Consider the following 17,833-nt stretch of genomic DNA (forward strand, 5'->3'; position numbering starts at 1 on the left):
TGGAGGTGATTCCATCCCCTGGAGGTGATTCCTTATCCTGGAGGTGATTCCTTATCCTGGAGGTGATTCCTTATCCTGGAGGTGATTCCATCTCCTGGAGGTTATTCCTTATCCTGGAGGTGATTCCTTATCCTGGAGGTGATTCCATCCCTGGAGGTGATTCCATCCCTGGAGGTGATTCCATCCCTGGAGGTGATTCCATCCCCTGGAGGTGATTCCATCCCCAAATCCATTCCCCAAAAGTCCCCAAATCCATTCCAAAAAAATCCCCAATTTTATTCCCCAAAAAATCCCCAAAATTCCCAGATGGATTCCTGGGCAAACCACTCACAATCTTCTCTTGGGTGCTGGGGTTCCTTTTCTGCTCTGGGGTTCCTTTTCCGCTCTGCTTTGTCTGCGCCGAGCCTGGGACATGCCCAGCTGTGCCCAGGTGTGCCCAGCTGTGCCCAGGTGTGCCCAGGTGTGCCCAGCTGTGCCCAGGTGTGCCCAGATGTGCCCAGGTGTGCCCAGCTGTGCCCGCAGTGGTGGGACAAATCCCGCAGGAACTTTTTTGTTGCCCCAGGCAGGCTGGGAGCTGCTCCGTGGGGCCAGCAAGGAGCAGATGTTGGAGTTCTGGTGCAGATTTTCAGATTTCATCCTGCTGGATGGGAAATGATCCCAATTCTCCTCCTCTGGGCTGAGATTCCTCTGCTTTTCCTCTGCTTCTCCTGCTTCTCCTGCTTCTCCTGCTTTTCCTGCTTTTCCTGCTTCTCCTGCTTCTCCTGCTTTCCCTGCTTTCCCTGCTTCTCCTGCTTCTCCTGCTTCTCCTGCTTTTCCTGCTTTCCCTGCTTTTCCAGACAATGAGCACCAGAGGCTCAGGCTCCTCTCTGCAGGCAGCTTGCACCCAGAACTGAACACTGAAATATTTTCCTTTTAAATCACTCTTGGATCTCGGAGCTTCCCTGTTTCCCCAGCCAGCAGGAGCCAGAAATGTGTCCCAGAACTGGGGGAATCCCACAGCCCTTCCTCAGAGCTCAGGACAGCTCTCCCCAGCCCCCTGACCCCCCTGCCCAAAAATGGGAGCTGCTGCTCTGGGGGTGCCCCAATTTTTTAAAAATTCACTGGGTTTAAAGGGATGGGGGATAAAAAAAAACCACTCGGATGCAAAACATGCAAAAAACTATTTTACTGACAAACAGCAAAGGATGGGCTTAGTTCCAGGAGCTGGACTGGTTCTCTATTGTACAAACATCTCGTTGAAAGGGAAGGAATGGCTGAAATCCGCTCGACTTGTTGACCCAAATAAAATCACAGTGTGCTTTTTTCTATTGCCTCCCCCAGCCCCAGCTCTCTGCACCTTCAGCTGCCCCCTCAGCAGGGGCTGCCACCCCTCCAGCCACTGCAGAGCACAAAGCCCTGGGTGAAATCTGCCTGTGCAAGTGGATTGAAGAAATAAATAAAAAATAAAATTAGCCATTATTGCTTTTCAACCACAGTAGAGATGGTTCTGTGATTAGAGCAGAGTTTAATCTCTCTCTCTCTGGTGGGGTCTGGGCTGTGCCTCTCCCTGCCTGATGCAGAAGTGGTTTGGGTGCAGGGAAAAAAAAAAAATTAAATAAAAAAAGGATGAACAATGAGGGCAAAGAGCACTCCGGGCTCTGTCCTGGTGTTTCAGGAGTGAGAAAACCCCAGAGTGAGTGCAGGGACCCTGCTGGGAGTGCCAGCCTGGAGCTGGGAGCCCCTCTGGGACAGGAATGGGTGCCAGGGAGGGGCAGGCTCCATGTGGGGCACACGCTGACACACGGACAGAGCTCAGGACACACGGACAAGCTCAGACACACGGACACAGAGCTCAGGGCACACGGACAGAGCTCAGGGCACACGGACAGAGCTCAGACACACGGACAGAGCTCAGGACACACGGACAGAGCTCAGGACACACGGACACACAGCAGGGTCCCCGCGGCCCGGCAGGGTGAGCAGCTGCTCCTGGCTCTGCCACATTTCCCTCTCCTCTGCTTCCTTTTCCTCTTCTTCCTCTCCTCTGCTTCCCTCTCTTCCTCTTCTTCTCCTCTGCTCCGTTTCCATCTCCTTCCTCTTCTCTGCTTCCCTTTCCTCTTCTTCCTCTCCTTCCTCCCTTTCTCTCCTCTCCTTCCTCTCCTCTGCTCCCTCTCCTCTGTGTCATTTTCCTCTGCTTCCCTTTCCTCTTCTTCCTCTCTGCTTCCATCTCTGCTTCGCTCTCTTCTTGCTCTCGTCTCCTTCCTCTCCTCTGCTCCCTTTTCCTCTTCTTCCTCTCCTTCCTCTCCTTCCCTTTCCTCCTCTCGTCCTCCTGGGCTCCCCGGGAGCTGGGCTGAGGGGATTTGTGTCCCTGCCCCACAGACAATTCCTGCTTTCCATCCCGCTGAAACCTTGAAATCCAGATCTGAACCCCAGATCTGAAACCCAGGTTTGGAACCCAGACCTGAAACCCACATCTGAAACCCTAAACCCAGATTTGAAACCCTAAACCCCAGACCTGAAACCCTAAAACCCAGACCTGAAACCCTAAACCCCAGATTTGAAACCCTAAAACCCAAATCTGAACCCCAGATCTGAAACCCTAAATGCCAGAGCTGAAACCCAGATTTGAAACCCTAAATTCCAGATGTAAAACCAGCTGTAACACCCCAAAAACCAGCTACAACATTTCAAAACCATCTCTAACACCCCAAACTCAGCTCTAACACCCCAAAACGCAGCTCTAACACCCCAAAACCCAGCTCTAACACCCCAAACCCAGCTCTAACACCCCAAACCCAGCTGCCTCCTTCACCTTCTTCTCTGGGGCCTTGGCTCCTCGTTCCCCAAAGAGGAGGCAGGGCAGAGCTGTGGCTTTTGGGGAAAACTCTCCTATTTTGGGGTTTTTGGGTTATTTTTGGTGTGCAGACCTGCTGGGTCAGGATTGCCTCCCTGCACAGGAAGGAATTTTGGCCCTCATTAATAAAAAATGATCATTCTCCAGGATTAATCCCACTGGTTTTGTGTGTGCTCCACAAAACCTGTCTGGTTGCCCTGGATTAAAGGGAATTATTCCCAGTAAATTTTATTGCACTGAGAATATTTCTTATTTTGGGTTTTTTTGTTTTGTTTTGTTTTGTTTTTTGGTTTTTTTTGCCTAAGTTTGAGCAAGACAAAAGTTCAAAAGTTGAGAGCTCCAGACCCAGCAGATTTTTTAAAATCTCTTTTTCTACAACAGGAACATTTTTATTATATATTAAAAAAAATTCCCCCTCTTCTAGACCTCAAATTTTGATGGATTTTTGCCATGGATCAACCAGATCAAACTCAACAGGTGTGAGCCATCACTTCACCCTTTCCCACTGCTTAATTTTTAATATTCCCACCAAGCTCAGCTGCCAGAGCAGGGCAGAGCCAGGCTTTACATTCAGGCTGAGTTTAGTCAGTGGAAAATTTGATTTTAAAGTGCTTTTTTCCCCCCTTTTTTTACATAACCCATTCCAGGGACTCAATATTTTGTCCTTATCCCAATGGAATTTTCTCCCCTACAAAATCCCACTTGTTGATGACTGCCCAAGGAAAAGTCATTCCTTAGATCCTAAGGAATTTTGGACATCACAGCCAGGAATGACAGACAGACAGACAGAAATATGGACCAGGAAATTATTCAGGTCCAGAAAAAAAACCTGGGGCTCCAAGGCAAGAGGCACTAGGGAATAGCAAAAGTGGGAATGGCAGAAAAATGGGAATATTTGGGCAGTTTTGGGGCTTGTAATTAACTGAACTGGGTATAAGGAATTTTAAAAATGACCCCAAAACACAGAAAATGGAGCAGGGAGGGGAGAGCAGGAGTTGTGGAGTCCTTTCCCTGCCACCAAACTGCAGGAGGCCACTGAGAATTTCAAGGAATCTGTGGGAAAAAATGAGATTTTTCTGGCAATTCTTTAGGTGTTTTCCCCATTTCTGGATACAGAAAGATGAAAGGAGGGGAAGTGATGAGGGTTCAGATTCCTGGGGATGGAATTTCCCTTTTTATCCCTGCTCACAAATCCTCTCTGCAGCCACCCCACAGCTCCTGCCGGCCCTAAAAGGAGATTTTGGGGTTTTTTGTTTGGTTTTCTTTTTTTTTTAAATTTTTTGGACAGTGCCCTGAGAGCCTTGATCCCATCCACACCCCAAAACCCAGCCCAGCAGCAGCACATCTGGAGCTTCCTCACGGTTTAACTCAGCTTTGGGGACGTTTGGGATGTTTGGGGAGGGTTTGGGCTTGGGCTCTGCCCCACAAGAAGGGGGTGCAGCAGGAGTGGGGCTGCTCAGGGCCCCTCTGTGCTGGGTTTTGGGGTGTTTAACCAGGATTTTGGGGTGTTTAACCAGGCTCACCCTGCTCAGGACCCCTCTCTGCTGGGTTTTGGGGTGTTTAACCAGGATTTTGGGATGTTTAACCAGGATTTTGGGGTGTTTAACCAGGCTCACCCTGCTCAGGGCTCCCTCTGTGCTGGGTTTTTGGGATTTTGGGGTGTTTTCACCAGGATTTTGGGGTGTTTAACCAGGCTCACCATGCAAGAAGCTGCTCAGGACGCACTTTGTGCTGCACTTTGGGATTTTGGGGTGTTTAACCAGGATTTTGGGGTGTTTAACCAGGCTCACCCTGCTCAGGGCTCCCTCTGTGCTGGGTTTTGGGATTTTGGGGTGTTTTCACCAGGATTTTGGGGTGTTTTATCAAGGCTCACCCTGCTCAGGGCCCCCTCTTGCTGCTCTTTGGGGTTTTGGGGTGTTTTATCCAGGCTCACCCTGCTCAGGGCTCCCTCTGTGCTGGGTTTTGTGGTTTTGGGGTGTCTTAACCAGATTTTTGGGGCATTTTCACCAGGCTCACCCTAGAAGAAGAGGCTGCTCAGGGCCCCCTCTTGCTGCTTCTTGGGGTTTTGGGGTGTTTTAACCAGACTTTTGGGGTGTTTTCACCAGGTTTTTGGAGTATTTTAACCAGACTTTTGGGGCGTTTTCACCAGGTTTTTGGAGTATTTTAACCAGACTTTTGGGGTGTTTTCACCAGGATTTTGGGGTGTTTAACCAGGCTCACCCTGCAGCAGGAGGGCCAGAGCAGCTCCTTTCCTCCCAGGCCAGGGCTGGGGGGTGTTGGTGAATCAGACCCGACACATCCCACCCTCCTCTAGGGACAGACAGCAGCCCTGCCACCTCCAAAGGTGCCACCACCCGAGGTGCCACCACCCGAGGACACGGGGTCACAGCAGCAGCAGCAGCCCCTGTGCCCTGGCTCCCAGGTGGGGCTGCTTAAGGCAGGTTTCAGTGGCAGCAACACAAACAGCAAACCCCTGACCCATCCCCAGCCCTTCCTTCCCCCCCGGAACGTGAACCAAACCAAAAAAAAAACCCCAAAAATGGGACACTGCGCCTTCCCCCCTTCCAAACCTGTGACCAGCCAGGCCCTTCAGCCACGGGAGGGGCAAAGAAATTGTTTTTTTGTGGGGGCTGGAGCTCCTGGAGGAGACACTCTGCATCTTCTTGGTGCCGTCCCACCTCCATCCCTCGGCCAGCATTCCCAGCAGGATGTGCAGGACAGCCAGGAGGACGGGGCGGCGGCTGAAAGTACAATGCAAATCTCTCTTTTTTCCCTTTTTTCTGTTTTTTTTTTTTTTTTTACATATATACACGAGTCTGGCAATAAAACGTGGAACACAGTGCAAAGCCTCGGCTGCAGAGCACCCAGGACCGGCTCAGTTGTGCATGGTGGCGCGTCCACCCGCGGGCGTCCCGGGGACGATTCCGCGTCCTGCGCTGCCGTGGGGACAATCCGGAGGCGGCCCCGGGAGGAAGAGGAGTCCGGTGTTGGTTAAAAGCGGGCGCGGCGCCGGGGTCCCTCAGAGGTGCCGGGGGCTGGGGTGCCCGTTGTGGTACAGCTTCTGTTTGATGTGCACCATGTTGCCCGTGGGCTCCTCGTACTGCCGCGGATGGCGCTTGCGCAGCTCCTTCAGCTTACAGAACCGCGGGAGCCAGGACCACGAGGAGTCTGCGGGAGGGGACACGGGTCACGATGGGCCACCAGGGCTTGGGGACACCGGGGAATGGGGAGACAGGGTCACGATGGGCCACCAGGGAATGGGGACACCAGGGAATGGGGACACAGGGTCACGATGGGCCACCGGGGCTTGGGGACACCAGGGAATGGGGACACACCAGGGAATGGGGACACCAGGGAATGGGGACACAGGGTCACGACAGGCCACCAGGGCTTGGGGACATGGGGTCAGGGACATAGGGTCAGGATGGACCACCAGGGAATGGGGACACCGGGGCTCGGGGACACCAGGGAATGGGGACACGGGGTCAGGACGGGCCACCAGGGCTTGGTGTCACCAGGGCTTGGGGACATGGGGTCAGGCTGTGCCACCAGGGCTCGGTGTCCCCACCAGGGCTCGGTGTCCCCATGGCTCTGTTTTTGTGTCCCCAGGGCTCTGTGTCCATCCCCAGGAGGAGGATGAGGAGGAAGAGGAGATGAGGAAGAAGATGAGAAGATGATGTGGAGGAGGAAGAGAATAATATGAGGAAGATGAGAAGAAGATGAAGACAAGGAAGACGAGGAGATGAGGAAGATGAAGAGGAAGACGAAGATGAGAAGATGATAAAGATAAAGATGATGAAGATGAGAAGATGAAGATGAGAAGAGGAGGATGATGAAGATGAGAAGACAATGAAGATGAGGAAGATGAAGATGAAGATGATGAGGATGATGAAGACCAGGAAGATTATGAAGATGACAAAGATGACAAAGATGATGAAGATGAGAAGACGATGAAGATGAAGATGAAGATGAAGATGAAGATGAAGATGAAGACAAGGACAATGAAGAAGATGAAGATGAGGATGATGAAGATAAGGATGATGAAGATGAGGACAATGAAGAAAATGAAGACGAGGATGAGGAAGATGAAGACAAGGATGAGGAAGATGAGGATGAGGAAGATGAGGATGCAGAAGATGAAGACGAGGATGATGAAGACGAAGATGATGAAGACGAGGCAGATGAAGATGAGGATGAGGAAGATGAGGATGCAGAAGATGAAGACGAGGATGATGAAGACGAAGATGATGAAGACGAGGCAGATGAAGATGAGGATGAGGAAGATGAGGATGCAGAAGATGAAGACGAGGATGATGAAGAAGATGAAGATGAGGATGAGGAAGATGAGGATGCAGAAGATGAAGACGAGGATGATGAAGAAGATGAAGATGAAGATGAAGACGAAGATGAAGACGAGGATGATGAAGACGAAGATGATGAAGACGAGGAAGATGAAGATGAGGATGAGGAAGATGATGAAGACGAGGAAGCTGAACATGAAGACGAGGATGAAGATGAGGACGAGGATGAAGATGAAGACGAGGAAGACGAGGATGATGCAGACGAGGAGGAGGAGGCAGGGCAGCGTACCGTAGCGGCGGCTGGCGCGCCAGGCGCGCACGGCGTAGTGCAGCACGCCGTCCATCCACACCAGGAACCAGCTGATGCAGAAGCCCAGCAGCAGCCCCAGCATCAGGTCGATCTCCTGCTTGGTCACATTGTCGGTCACAAAGTAATTCTCCGAGGAGTCCACCACCGACTGGTCCCCGTCGTAGGGGATCACGTAGTGCACGTGGTGCCTGGCCAGAAACGGGGGGAAAATGGGGAAAATCAGTGAAAATCCTTAGTTTGGTTTAAATCCCAGTTCCGCACACCATCCCCAGCAGCAGAAGAGCTGCCCTGGCTCTTTGTGCTGCTGGCAACAGAGAGGAAAGTATGAAAAAGGAGGGAAAGCACAAGTAGTGCACGTGGTGCCTGGCCAGAAACGGGGGAAAACGGGGAAAATCAGTGACAATTCTTAGTTTGGGTTTAATCCCGGTTCTGCACCCCAGCAGAAGGGCTGCCCTGGCTTTCTGTGCTACCAGCAGAGAGGAAAACATAAAAAAGGAGAGAAAGCACAATGGATGGGATCGTGTAGTGCACGTGGTGCCTGGCCAGAAATGGGGGGAAAATGGGGAAAAATCAGTGCAAATTCTTATTTTGGTTTTTATCCCAGTTCTGCACACCAGCAGAAGGGCTGCCCTGACTTTCAGTTCCTCACACCAGCAGAAGGGCTGCCCTGACTTTCTGTGCTACCAGCAGAGAGGAAAACATAAAAAAGGAGGGAAAGCACAAGTAGTGCACGTGGTGCCTGGCCAGAAAAGGGGGAAAAATGGTAAAAAATCAGTGAGAATTCTTAGTTTGGTTTTAATCCCATCATCCCCAGCAGCAGAAGGGCTGCCCTGGCTCTTTGTGCTGCTGGCAGAGAGGAAAGCAGAAAAAAGGAGGGAAAGCACAAAAATCCCTGAGCCTGGGCCTTTTATCCTTATTGGCTGTAGTGGCTATAATGTAATTATTGGCTATAGTTTGTGAGCTACATTTAGAATTAAATAAAAAACAAACAAACAAAAAAAAAAGCCCCCAAAAAATCTCCGCAAAAAGAAACCCAAACAAACCCCCGCAAAAAAACCCCAAAACAAACCAAAAAATCCAACCCAAAGCCCAAGAAAGCAAGCAAGAAATAAATAAGAAAACCTGAAGCCATATTTCATCCTAAACTCAGAGCCTGAATCCTTTAAAGTGTGGGGACATGACACCAGCATGGGCACTGGTGGCACTGTCCCTGCTGTGGTGGCACAGGTGGCACTGTCCCTGTCCTGGTGGCACAGGTGACACTGTCCCTGTCCTGGTGGCACTGTCCCTGTCCTGGTGGCACAGGTGACACTGTCCCTGTCCTGGTGGCACTGTCCCTGCCCCGGTGGCACAGGTGACACTGTCCCTGTCCTGGTGGCACTGTCCCTGCCCTGGTGGCACAGGTGGCACTGTCCCTGTCCTGGTGGCACTGTCCCTGCTGTGGTGGCACAGATGGCACTGTCCCTGCCCTGGTGACACTGTCCCTGCCCCGGTGGCACAGGTGGCACTGGTGTGACCACAGCCCCATGCAGGTGGTGCCCAGCCCCACTGCCCTCCACCAGCCCAGCCCTGGCACCCCCAGTGCCCCCCATTCAGGCTGTCCCCGTGTCCCTGTCCCTGTCCCCTCCCCTGGCACAGCCTCAATACCCGTGAGGTGCAGATGCTCCACAATCACTGCTGAGGAACGCCCAAAACTGACACAAACAAAGCTCCGAGACAGCCCCGACCCCGCCGTGCCCTGACGGGGCCAGCTGTGCCCCCCGGGCTGGCACGGGGCTGGCACGGGGCTGGCACGGCCACCAGCCCCCGGGTTCAGGCTGTCCCCGTGTCCCTGTCCCCTCCCCTGGCACAGCCTCAATACCCGTGAGGTGCAGATGCTCCACAATCACTGCTGAGGAACGCCCAAAAAGTGACACAAACAAAGCTCCGAGACAGCCCCGACCCCGCCGTGCCCTGACGGGGCCAGCTGTGCCCCCCGGGCTGGCACGGGGCTGGCACGGGGCTGGCACGGCCACCAGCCCCCGGGAAAGGCAGGGACAGAGGTGGCAGCTCTGGTGGCAGCAGGGCTGAGGGTGCCCTGCTCCCCAGGCTGGGAGCTGGCACTGTCCCTCTCCTGGCACTGGGAAATCCGGGGAGGGGCTGCGGGAGGGACAGGGGGCCCCAAAAGGATGGGGAGGGGTCCCATGAGCACAGGCGAGCACTTCCCGTGTCCCCCTGTCCCCAAATCCCTGCACACAGCTCCCATGTCCCTCTGTCCCCAAATCCCTGCACACATCTCCCATTGTCCCCAAATCCCTGCACACAGCTCCCATGTTCCCAAATCCCTGCACACAGCTCCCACTGTCCCTCTGTCCCCAAATCCCTGCACACATCTCCCATGTTCCCAAATCCCTGCACACAGCTCCCACTGTCCCTCTGTCCCCAGATCCCCGGGACACCCCGGGCTGTGCCCACCCTGGCTGTGCTGGAGCTTCCACAGGGGACAGAAATGGTGGGGACAGACGGAGGTGGCAGGGACAGACAGAAGCGGCAGGGACAGACAGAGGTGGCAGGGACAGACAGAAGCGGCAGGGACAGACATCCCAGCCCAGCAGCTCCCGGTGGCTCCGCTGCCACCGGCTCGGGTGACAGACAGACAGACAGCCAGACATGTCCGTGTGCCTGCCCGCTGTCCCCGTGCCCGGGCTGTGGCTCGGGGGAGGCTCCGGGCTCTGTCGCTGCCGGGCTGTCCCCAGCGCTATTGTCCCCTGCGGTGACCTTGGGTGAGCGGCGCTGCTGCAGCCACAGCGCGGCTGGGAAAGGCACCGGGGGCTGGACACGGCGACAGCGACAGCGACGGGGACAGCGACGGGGACAGGGATGGGACAGGGACAGGGACAGGGATGGGACAGGGATGGGGGGGAGGATGGGGACAGCGACAGGGATGGGCACAGGGAAGGGGGGAGAGGGATGGGGATGGAGACAGGGACAGATATGGAGACAGCGACAGGGACAGGGATGGGGACAGGGAGGAGGGGAGAGGGATGGGGACGGGGACAGGGACAGATATGGAGACAGCGACAGGGACAGGGATGGGGACAGGGATGGGGACAGGGTGTGAATGGGGATGGGGACAGCGAGAGGGTTGGGGACAGGGATGTGGAGGGACAGGGACGGGGACAGGGAGCGCAGCAGCTCCGGCCGAGCCCGGCTCCCTCCGGGCAGGTGACAGTGACAGCCACGTCGCATCTGCCGGGCTCCCGCTGCAGCCGCCACATCCCGGCCGGACCCAGCCCTGCCCCGGGGCAGCGTTTGGGGATTTGGGGCTCAGCAGGAGCACCCCCGGGGCAGCAGGGCTGGCCCGGGGCTGGCAGGGCCCTGCTGCAGGCTGCTGGCACCCGGGTGACACTGTGCCACTGCTCCGGGGAGGGACAGACGGCCAAGGTCACCCAGAAGGGCACAGACAAGAAGCACACCCACCAGAGCTCGGCAGGGCCCTGCTCCCTCCAGGGCAGCCACCTGGGAGCCCACGGGGCTCTTTTGGTGGCTCCTTGATCTCTTCAGGTGTCACCTGCTCCCTCCAGTGACTCCTTTTGGTGTTTTTGCTGTGCCCAGCAGCCAGCTCCTCGCACAGGGACCCTGTGCTGCCCGGGATGGAGCAGCCCTGCCCGCCCTGGGGACAGCCCTGCCCGGGCAGGGAGGGACAATGGGCTGGGACAGCCTGGCACAGGGCTTTGGAGAGCCTGGCACAGGGCTTTGGAGAGCCTGGAGCCTCCACAGGCTGGCATGGAGAGTGCCAAGCTCGCCCAGGGATCAGCTCCAGCAGCCACATCCCTGCAGGGAGCGTGGCTGTCACCCCTGGCTGTCACCTGTGGCTATCACCCGTGGCTTTCACCCCTATCTGTCACCCCTGTCTGCCACCCCTGGCTGTCACCTCTGCCTGTAACCCATGGCTGTCACCCCTGGCTGTCACCTGTGGCTTTCACCCACTCTGTCACCCAGGCTGTCACCCCTGGCTGTCACCCCAGGCTGTCACCCAGGCTGTCACCCAGGCTGTCACCCCAGGCTGTCACCCAGGCTGTCACCCCTTCCCGAGGCTGATGTGCCACAGGAACTGTCCCTGTCACAGGCAGCAGCTCTCTCAGGTGCCAGCCCTGGCTCTGAGCTGCTTCTCCAGCCCAGCCCAGTTCATCCCAGCCCATCCCATCCCATCCCATCCCATCCCATCCCATCCCATCCCATCCCATCCCATCCCATCCCATCCCATGCCAGCCCTGGCTCTGAGCTGCTTCTCCAGCCCAGCCCAGCCCATCCCAGTTCATCCCAGCCCAGTTCATCCCATCCCAGCCCAGCCCAGCCCAGTTTTCCCAGCTCCGGCTGCTCTCCCACGCCCCGGGGGTGCTGGCAGCTCTGCCCCGCGGTGGTGACACCTCACCTGCACGGGTGACACGCCTGTCACCCCTCAGAGCTGGGCCAGCAGAGCAGGGACCCTGCCCAGCCCAGGTCACCGAGTGCCAGCAGAGCCTCGGGGCCACCCAAAAGCTGCAAACGTGGGCACCAGGGCTGTCCCGGCCCCCAAACCAGCCAAAAACACAGAGGAAAACCAGCTCAGGAAAGGCAGATCCTTGCCAAATCAGGTGGGAGACGCTCTGGAAGTTTTTTTCCCTTTCCAAGTGGCTTTGGGAGGGAGAGCCCAGGAGCTGAGGGTGCTGCACAGCCCCAGGCCCAGGGCAGCCACCCCAGCTGGGTGCAAAAGGAATAACCCAAACTCTGCAAAGAATGAAGCAAAATGCAGATCATCACCGCTGGGATGTCATCTTTGGGTGGCCACCAACTGCAGATTGATTTTTGTAATAATTTCTGTCACCCCATTGTGGTTTTGTGTGGTTTTCTCCTGCCCTCTGTACGGACAGAAGCTGTGAGACAAGCAGAGAAGAAGGAAAAACAATTTTTATGTCTTTTCTCACAGCTTCTCTCTGTTCAGAGGGCATGGGAATGCCACAGTTCTGCTGATATGAGTTGGAATAAGTTTGGGGCTATCATTTATGTTGCTAATTTGGGATTGGAGAACGCTGCAGGGAGTGAACCTCCTCACCAAACACCCCTGGCAGAGCCCAGGTGCCACCACGGTATTTCTGTGGAAATCCTCTGCCAGGATTTTTCTCCTGTTGTAGCCGAGAAACCCCAGAAAAGAAACGTAAACAATTAACTGTTTGAGGGCTGTGGATGTGGTCTGGAGGCTGTTTAATCTCCAATCAGCCCATGAGGATTGTTTTCACTTGGTGACCAACCCCAGCCACCTGTGAGCAGCCACAGGATTTTGTTATCATCCCATTCCTGTCCTTTCCAGCCTCCTGACGGATCCTTTCCACTCTGTTCTTTTTAGTATAGTTTTGGTAAATCATTTTAATAGAATATCATATAATAATAGAATAAATCAGCCTTTTGGAACATGGATCAAGGTTCTCATTCTTCCCTCGTCCTGGGACCCTCGAACACAAACTTTCACAGCTCCCAGCTGACAGCACAGACCCCAAAACAGCTCCCAGCCCCTCTCACCCAGCAAATCCTCCTGAAAAGGCAGCAAAGAGCCCCAGTGCCCCAAGCCCAGGGAAGGGAGAGGGGGATCAGCCTGGACCTGGGGCTGCTTCCCTTCCCCCTGCCCTGGGCCTGCCAGGCACTGCCAGCACACAGAGGGGGCAAAAACACTGCAAAAACAGTGTACAGGATGGTTAAACACTGCAAAAAACATGTACAAAATGGTTAAACACTGCAAAACCAGTGTACAGGATGGTTAAACACTGCAAAACCAGTGTACAGGATGGTTAAAAACTGCAAAAATAGTGTACAGAATGGTTAAACACTGCAAAAGCAGTGTACAGAATGGTTAAACACTGCAAAAACCATGTACAGGATGGTTAAAAACACTGCAAAAAATAATGTGCAGAATGGTTAAAACAGGAACATCCCTGGGGCAGCAAAAATTATGTACAGAATGCTTAAAAACACTGAAAAATAATGTACAGAATGGTTAAAAACACTCCAAAAACCAATGTAGAGAATGCTTAAAAACACTGCAAAAAACAATGTACAAAATGGTTAAAACCACTGTAAAAACAGTGTGCAGAATGCTTAACAACACTGCAAAAATAATTTACAGAATGGTTAAAACACTGAAAAACGGTGTACAGAGTGGTTAAAACCACTTCAAAAAACAATGTACAGAATGGTTAAAAACACTGAAAAACGATGTACAGAATGCCAAAAATCACTACAAACCCATGTACAGAATGGTTAAAACACTGCAAAAATAATGTACAGAATGCTAAAAATCACTGCAAAAATAATGTACAGAATGCTAAAAATCACTGCAAATGTACGAATGCTTAAAACCACTGCAAAAACCAACGTACAGAGTGCCCAAACCACTGAAAACCAACGTACAGAGTGCCCAAACCACTGCAAACCAATGTACAGAGTGCCCAAAACCACTGAAAACCCAGGCACAGAGTGCCCAAACCACTGAAAACCAACGTTCAGAGTGCCCAAACCACTGAAAACCAACGTTCAGAGTGCCCAAACCACTGCCAAGCCACGTGCAGCAGTCCCTGTGCCCGCCCTGCTGGGCCAGGCTCCCTCCAGGGCACACGGGGCCAGCCGTGCCCCGCAGGACAGAGCCCCAGGAGCCCCGTGAGGAGCTGCCAGCCCTGCTGGCCGAGCCCCGGGGTCACCCCAGAGCCCCCCGGGGGGCACATCTGGCACAGCTGGCGCTGCTGCCTGCCAGCACCCCAGGGACCAAGAGAGGCTCCAGGCAGAGCTGGGGGAGGGGACGGGGACAGGGGAGCCCCAAAGGGGGGCTGGGACCAGGCAGGGCCCTTCCCGTGCCAGGGAGTGAGGAGCCAGGCTGGGGATGTGCCCAGGGCGGCCTGGCAGGGCTGATCCCAGTGCCTGGCAGTGGAATCAGGCTGGGGATGTGCCCAGGGCAGCCTGGCAGGGCTCAGCTCCCCTTCCCAGTGCCAGGGAGTGGGATCAGGCTGGGGATGTGCCCAGGACAGCCTGGCAGGGCTGATCCCAGTGCCAGGGAGTGGATCCAGGTGAGGAATCAGCCAGGACAGCCTGGCAGGGCTGATCCCAGTGCCAGGGAGTGGATCCAGGATGAGGATGTGCCCAGGACAGCCTGGCAGGGCTGATCGCAGTGCCAGGGAGTGGATCCAGGATGAGGATGTGCCCAGGACAGCCTGGCAGGGCTGATCCCAAAGCCAGGGAGTGGGATCAGGTTAAGGATGTACCCAGGGTATCCTGGCAGGGCCCATCCCAGTGCCAGGGAGTGGAATCAGGCTGGGGATGTGCCCAGGACAGCCTGGCAGGGCTGATCCCAATGCCTGGGAATGGGATCAGGCTGGGGAATTACCCAGGACATCCAGGACAGCCTGGCAGGGCTGATCCCAGTGCCTGGCAGTGGGATCCAGGATGAGGATGTGCCCAGGACAGCCTGGCAGGGCTCAGCTCCCCTTCCCAGTGCCAGGGATGGGATCAGGCTGAGGAATTACCCAGGGCAGCCTGGCAGGGCTGATCCCAGTGCCTGGCAGTGGGATCCAGGATGAGGATGTGCCCAGGACAGCCTGGCAGGGCTGATCCCAGTGCCAGGGATGGGATCAGGCTGGGGATGCACCCAGGGCAGCCTGGCAGGGCTCAGCTCCCCTTGCCAAGCAGAGGCAGCAGAGTTTTCCCAGCTGGGGATGCTCTCCCAGTCCCCTGGCACAGCTGGCACACGGAGCCAGCCCTCCCTGCCCACAGCAGCACCCTTGGGACAGCCCCAGCCCCCCAGACCCAAATTCCAGCTCCTGGAGAGCACTTCCAGGGCCAGGCACCCACATCCAGCTGGACAATTCCACCCAGACTGGGGAAGGAGACAGCCAGGAGAGGAGAGCAAACACTTCTGACTGAATTATTGGCCTGCCTGACCCCGTGGGCCAGGCCAGGGCAGCAGGGAGATCATTAATTGCAGCTCAGCCCCCTGCACACCCATCTCCATCCACCCCAGTCCCTCCTTCCCTTCCATTTCTGCAACATTTCCTGATTTTTTCCCCATCCCCTGCAGCTCCCTCCTCCTCCGAGGATCCCCTCTGGTTTTTTGGCAAATTCAAATTCAAACTTCTCCACTGAGCCCGGCCTGGGGGAGCTGCTCCCGGCCCAGGGCTGAGCTCAGGGCTCCTGGGCAGCCCCCAGGGGGGACAGGGCACTGCCAGCCTGGGAGCCAGAGGGCTCCAAACGCTGCCAGGAGGGCAGCAGGGCAGGGCAAAGGTGGCACAGCCCAGGGGAGCTGCTCAGGGAGGAGCGGCTCACAGCAGGCTCCTGGGCTGGAGCCACTGCTGCCAGCTCCCACAGAGCTGGGGCAGGGCATCAGCTTTGCTTTTTGCCTCCCCCCATCTCCCTTCTGGGAAGTTTGGGAGGTTTTTTGTGTGCAGTTCCCAGGAAAGGAGCCGGTGGTGCCATGGGAGTGCCACGGGCAGCCTGTGAGAGCATCTCTGCAGGCACAGGGGCAGAGCAGGGGGGTGACCCTGCCACCAAGCCAGCCTGGGGCACAGGGGACACTCAGCCAAGCCACCAGCCAGCCCTGGCACTGCTCAGGCACTCCAGAGCACCCCCCAGGCCCTCTCACTCCGTGAAATGAGAGCCACTCCAGGAGCTGACACGAGCTGTGGCCAGGACCAGAAAAACCGGAGGAAGAAGCAGAGGAAAACTCTCAAACCAGCCAAAAACAGCACGGAAAACCAGCTCAGAAAAAGCAGATCCTTGCCAAAAGCAGGTGGGAGACGCCGTGGAAGTTTTTTTGCTTTTCAGAGTGGCTTTAGGAGGGAGATGCCCCAGGGGCTGAGGGTGCTGCACATCCCCAGGCCCTGCTGCTGCCTCCTCTGTCCCAGGAGGATGAGGAGCAGCCCTGGCGAGGAAGGCAAAGCCTTTCCTCCTCTCCAAGCCCAGCTCCAGCTCCGGGGACACCACGGGGAGGTGACACGGGCAGGCAGGACACAGCTGGCAGCTGCAGGAGGGGCAAAGCTCAGCCCCAGGGCTGGGTGTGCCAAGGCAGGGCTGTGCCAGCCTGTCCTTTAGCTGGCACGGCCTCGGTGCTCTCCAACCCCACGGGCAGGGAGCAACCAGGCACCGGAGGGCAGCCAGGCCTCGGGGACAGCCATCCCTCAGGGCAGGGTGGGATTCACCCCCCAGAGCTCAGCCTGGCACACCCCAGGGCAGGCGGGTCCCACTGGTGAGCCCAGCACTCCGGGGATAACGGGAGTGGTGCTTTTGGGGAGAACGAGGCAGGTTTTTGTGCAGGCACGGAGTGTGCACAGCACCCCTGGCTCACCCCAAGCACAGCCCAGGCTCCTCAGGGCGCTGTGGCCAGGAGGAAAAGCCACAGGGAGGGAAAAGATTGATTGCAAAGCCACCGAGCCACTCTGTCCTTGCTGCTGGGCAGCCACGTTCCAGCCTGGACAGGGATCCTCTGCTTCCCATTCCTCTTTCCTCGGAGGAAATCCCCATTTCCCCCAAGCCCCAGTTCCATTTCTGAGCCACACAAACCACCAGCGACTGCAACACCCAGAGCACAAACAGCCTGGGCACCAGCACGGCCCGACAAAAGGCAAAGTGACAAACGCTGCAATCAAAGTTACTCACTCTCCCTCCGCACACAGAGGAAAACACGCTCCCAAACTCACAGAAAATAAAAAAACAAACAACCCCCACCGCCAGCACCACCCCCCCTCTCCCTGCTCATGCAGGAGCTGCTGGGGAAGGTGAGGCACGGGCAGAATGCAGAAAGGGGAGCCGGGCTGGCAGGCAGCAGCTCCTGTCGCTGTCACCTCCCCCCCGGGGGCAGGGGACGCCGGGCAGGTCACTCACCTTCCACAGTTGCAGTGACAAACTCGGTCCTCCCCCCGGAGGTGCGGCAGGATGTAATTGTGAAATCTGTCCAGCAAGGCGTTCATGTCCATCAAGCAAGCTATTGCCTGTAAGAGCCCACGAGCGAGGCATGGGGTCAGCTCCGGGCGCCGGGGCGGAACGCTGACCCCAGTCCGATTGCCAGGCATGGAGGGAACAGCGGGGCACACACGCACGGAGGTGCCCGGGCCGAGGGACAGCGCCGGGGGAAGGTGGAAGGGAGGCGGGGAGGTGATGGTGAGGTGGTGATGATGGGGGGGGGAACCATGGAGGGGAGGGGAGATAAGCAAAAAATCTCTTACCATAACGACAGAGGCGCCCAGGATCATGAAAATCATGGTGTTTGCATTCATGGACATCAAGAGGGAACGGCCGGCGGCGGGGTCCCGGCCCGCGGAGGGCGAGCGGCGGCCGCGCTATTCCGCAGCGCCGGGCGCGGGGCGCATCGCGCTCGCTGCCCGCACGAATGTG

General features: G+C 56.1%; 1 protein-coding gene across 3 annotated transcripts in view; it reads right to left on the reverse strand.

Annotated features, from left to right (window-relative positions):
• Nucleotides 1-5,242: 5,242 nt before the first annotated feature.
• The window catches only part of TMEM240 (transmembrane protein 240), a 13,772-nt gene continuing 1,181 nt past the window's right edge, over nt 5,243-17,833 (reverse strand). The window contains exons 1-4 of one of the 3 annotated variants that reach the window (XM_039727824.1): nt 17,665-17,721; nt 17,324-17,430; nt 7,424-7,632; nt 5,243-6,001 (exon numbers count right to left, since the gene is read on the reverse strand). In XM_039727824.1, coding sequence (XP_039583758.1) covers nt 5,853-6,001; nt 7,424-7,632; nt 17,324-17,430; nt 17,665-17,721 — 522 coding nt within the window. In that variant the 3' untranslated portion in view covers nt 5,243-5,852. Of the gene's footprint in view, nt 6,002-7,423; nt 7,633-17,323; nt 17,431-17,664; nt 17,722-17,833 lie in introns of those variants that run through there. The other 2 variants (XM_039727826.1, XM_039727825.1) reach the window with 2 other exon arrangements.

The sequence above is a fragment of the Passer montanus genome, unplaced genomic scaffold (assembly GCF_014805655.1).
Source record: "Passer montanus isolate IOZ18808 unplaced genomic scaffold, ASM1480565v1 scaffold62, whole genome shotgun sequence".
In the NCBI taxonomy this organism is placed as follows: Eukaryota; Metazoa; Chordata; class Aves; order Passeriformes; family Passeridae; genus Passer; species Passer montanus.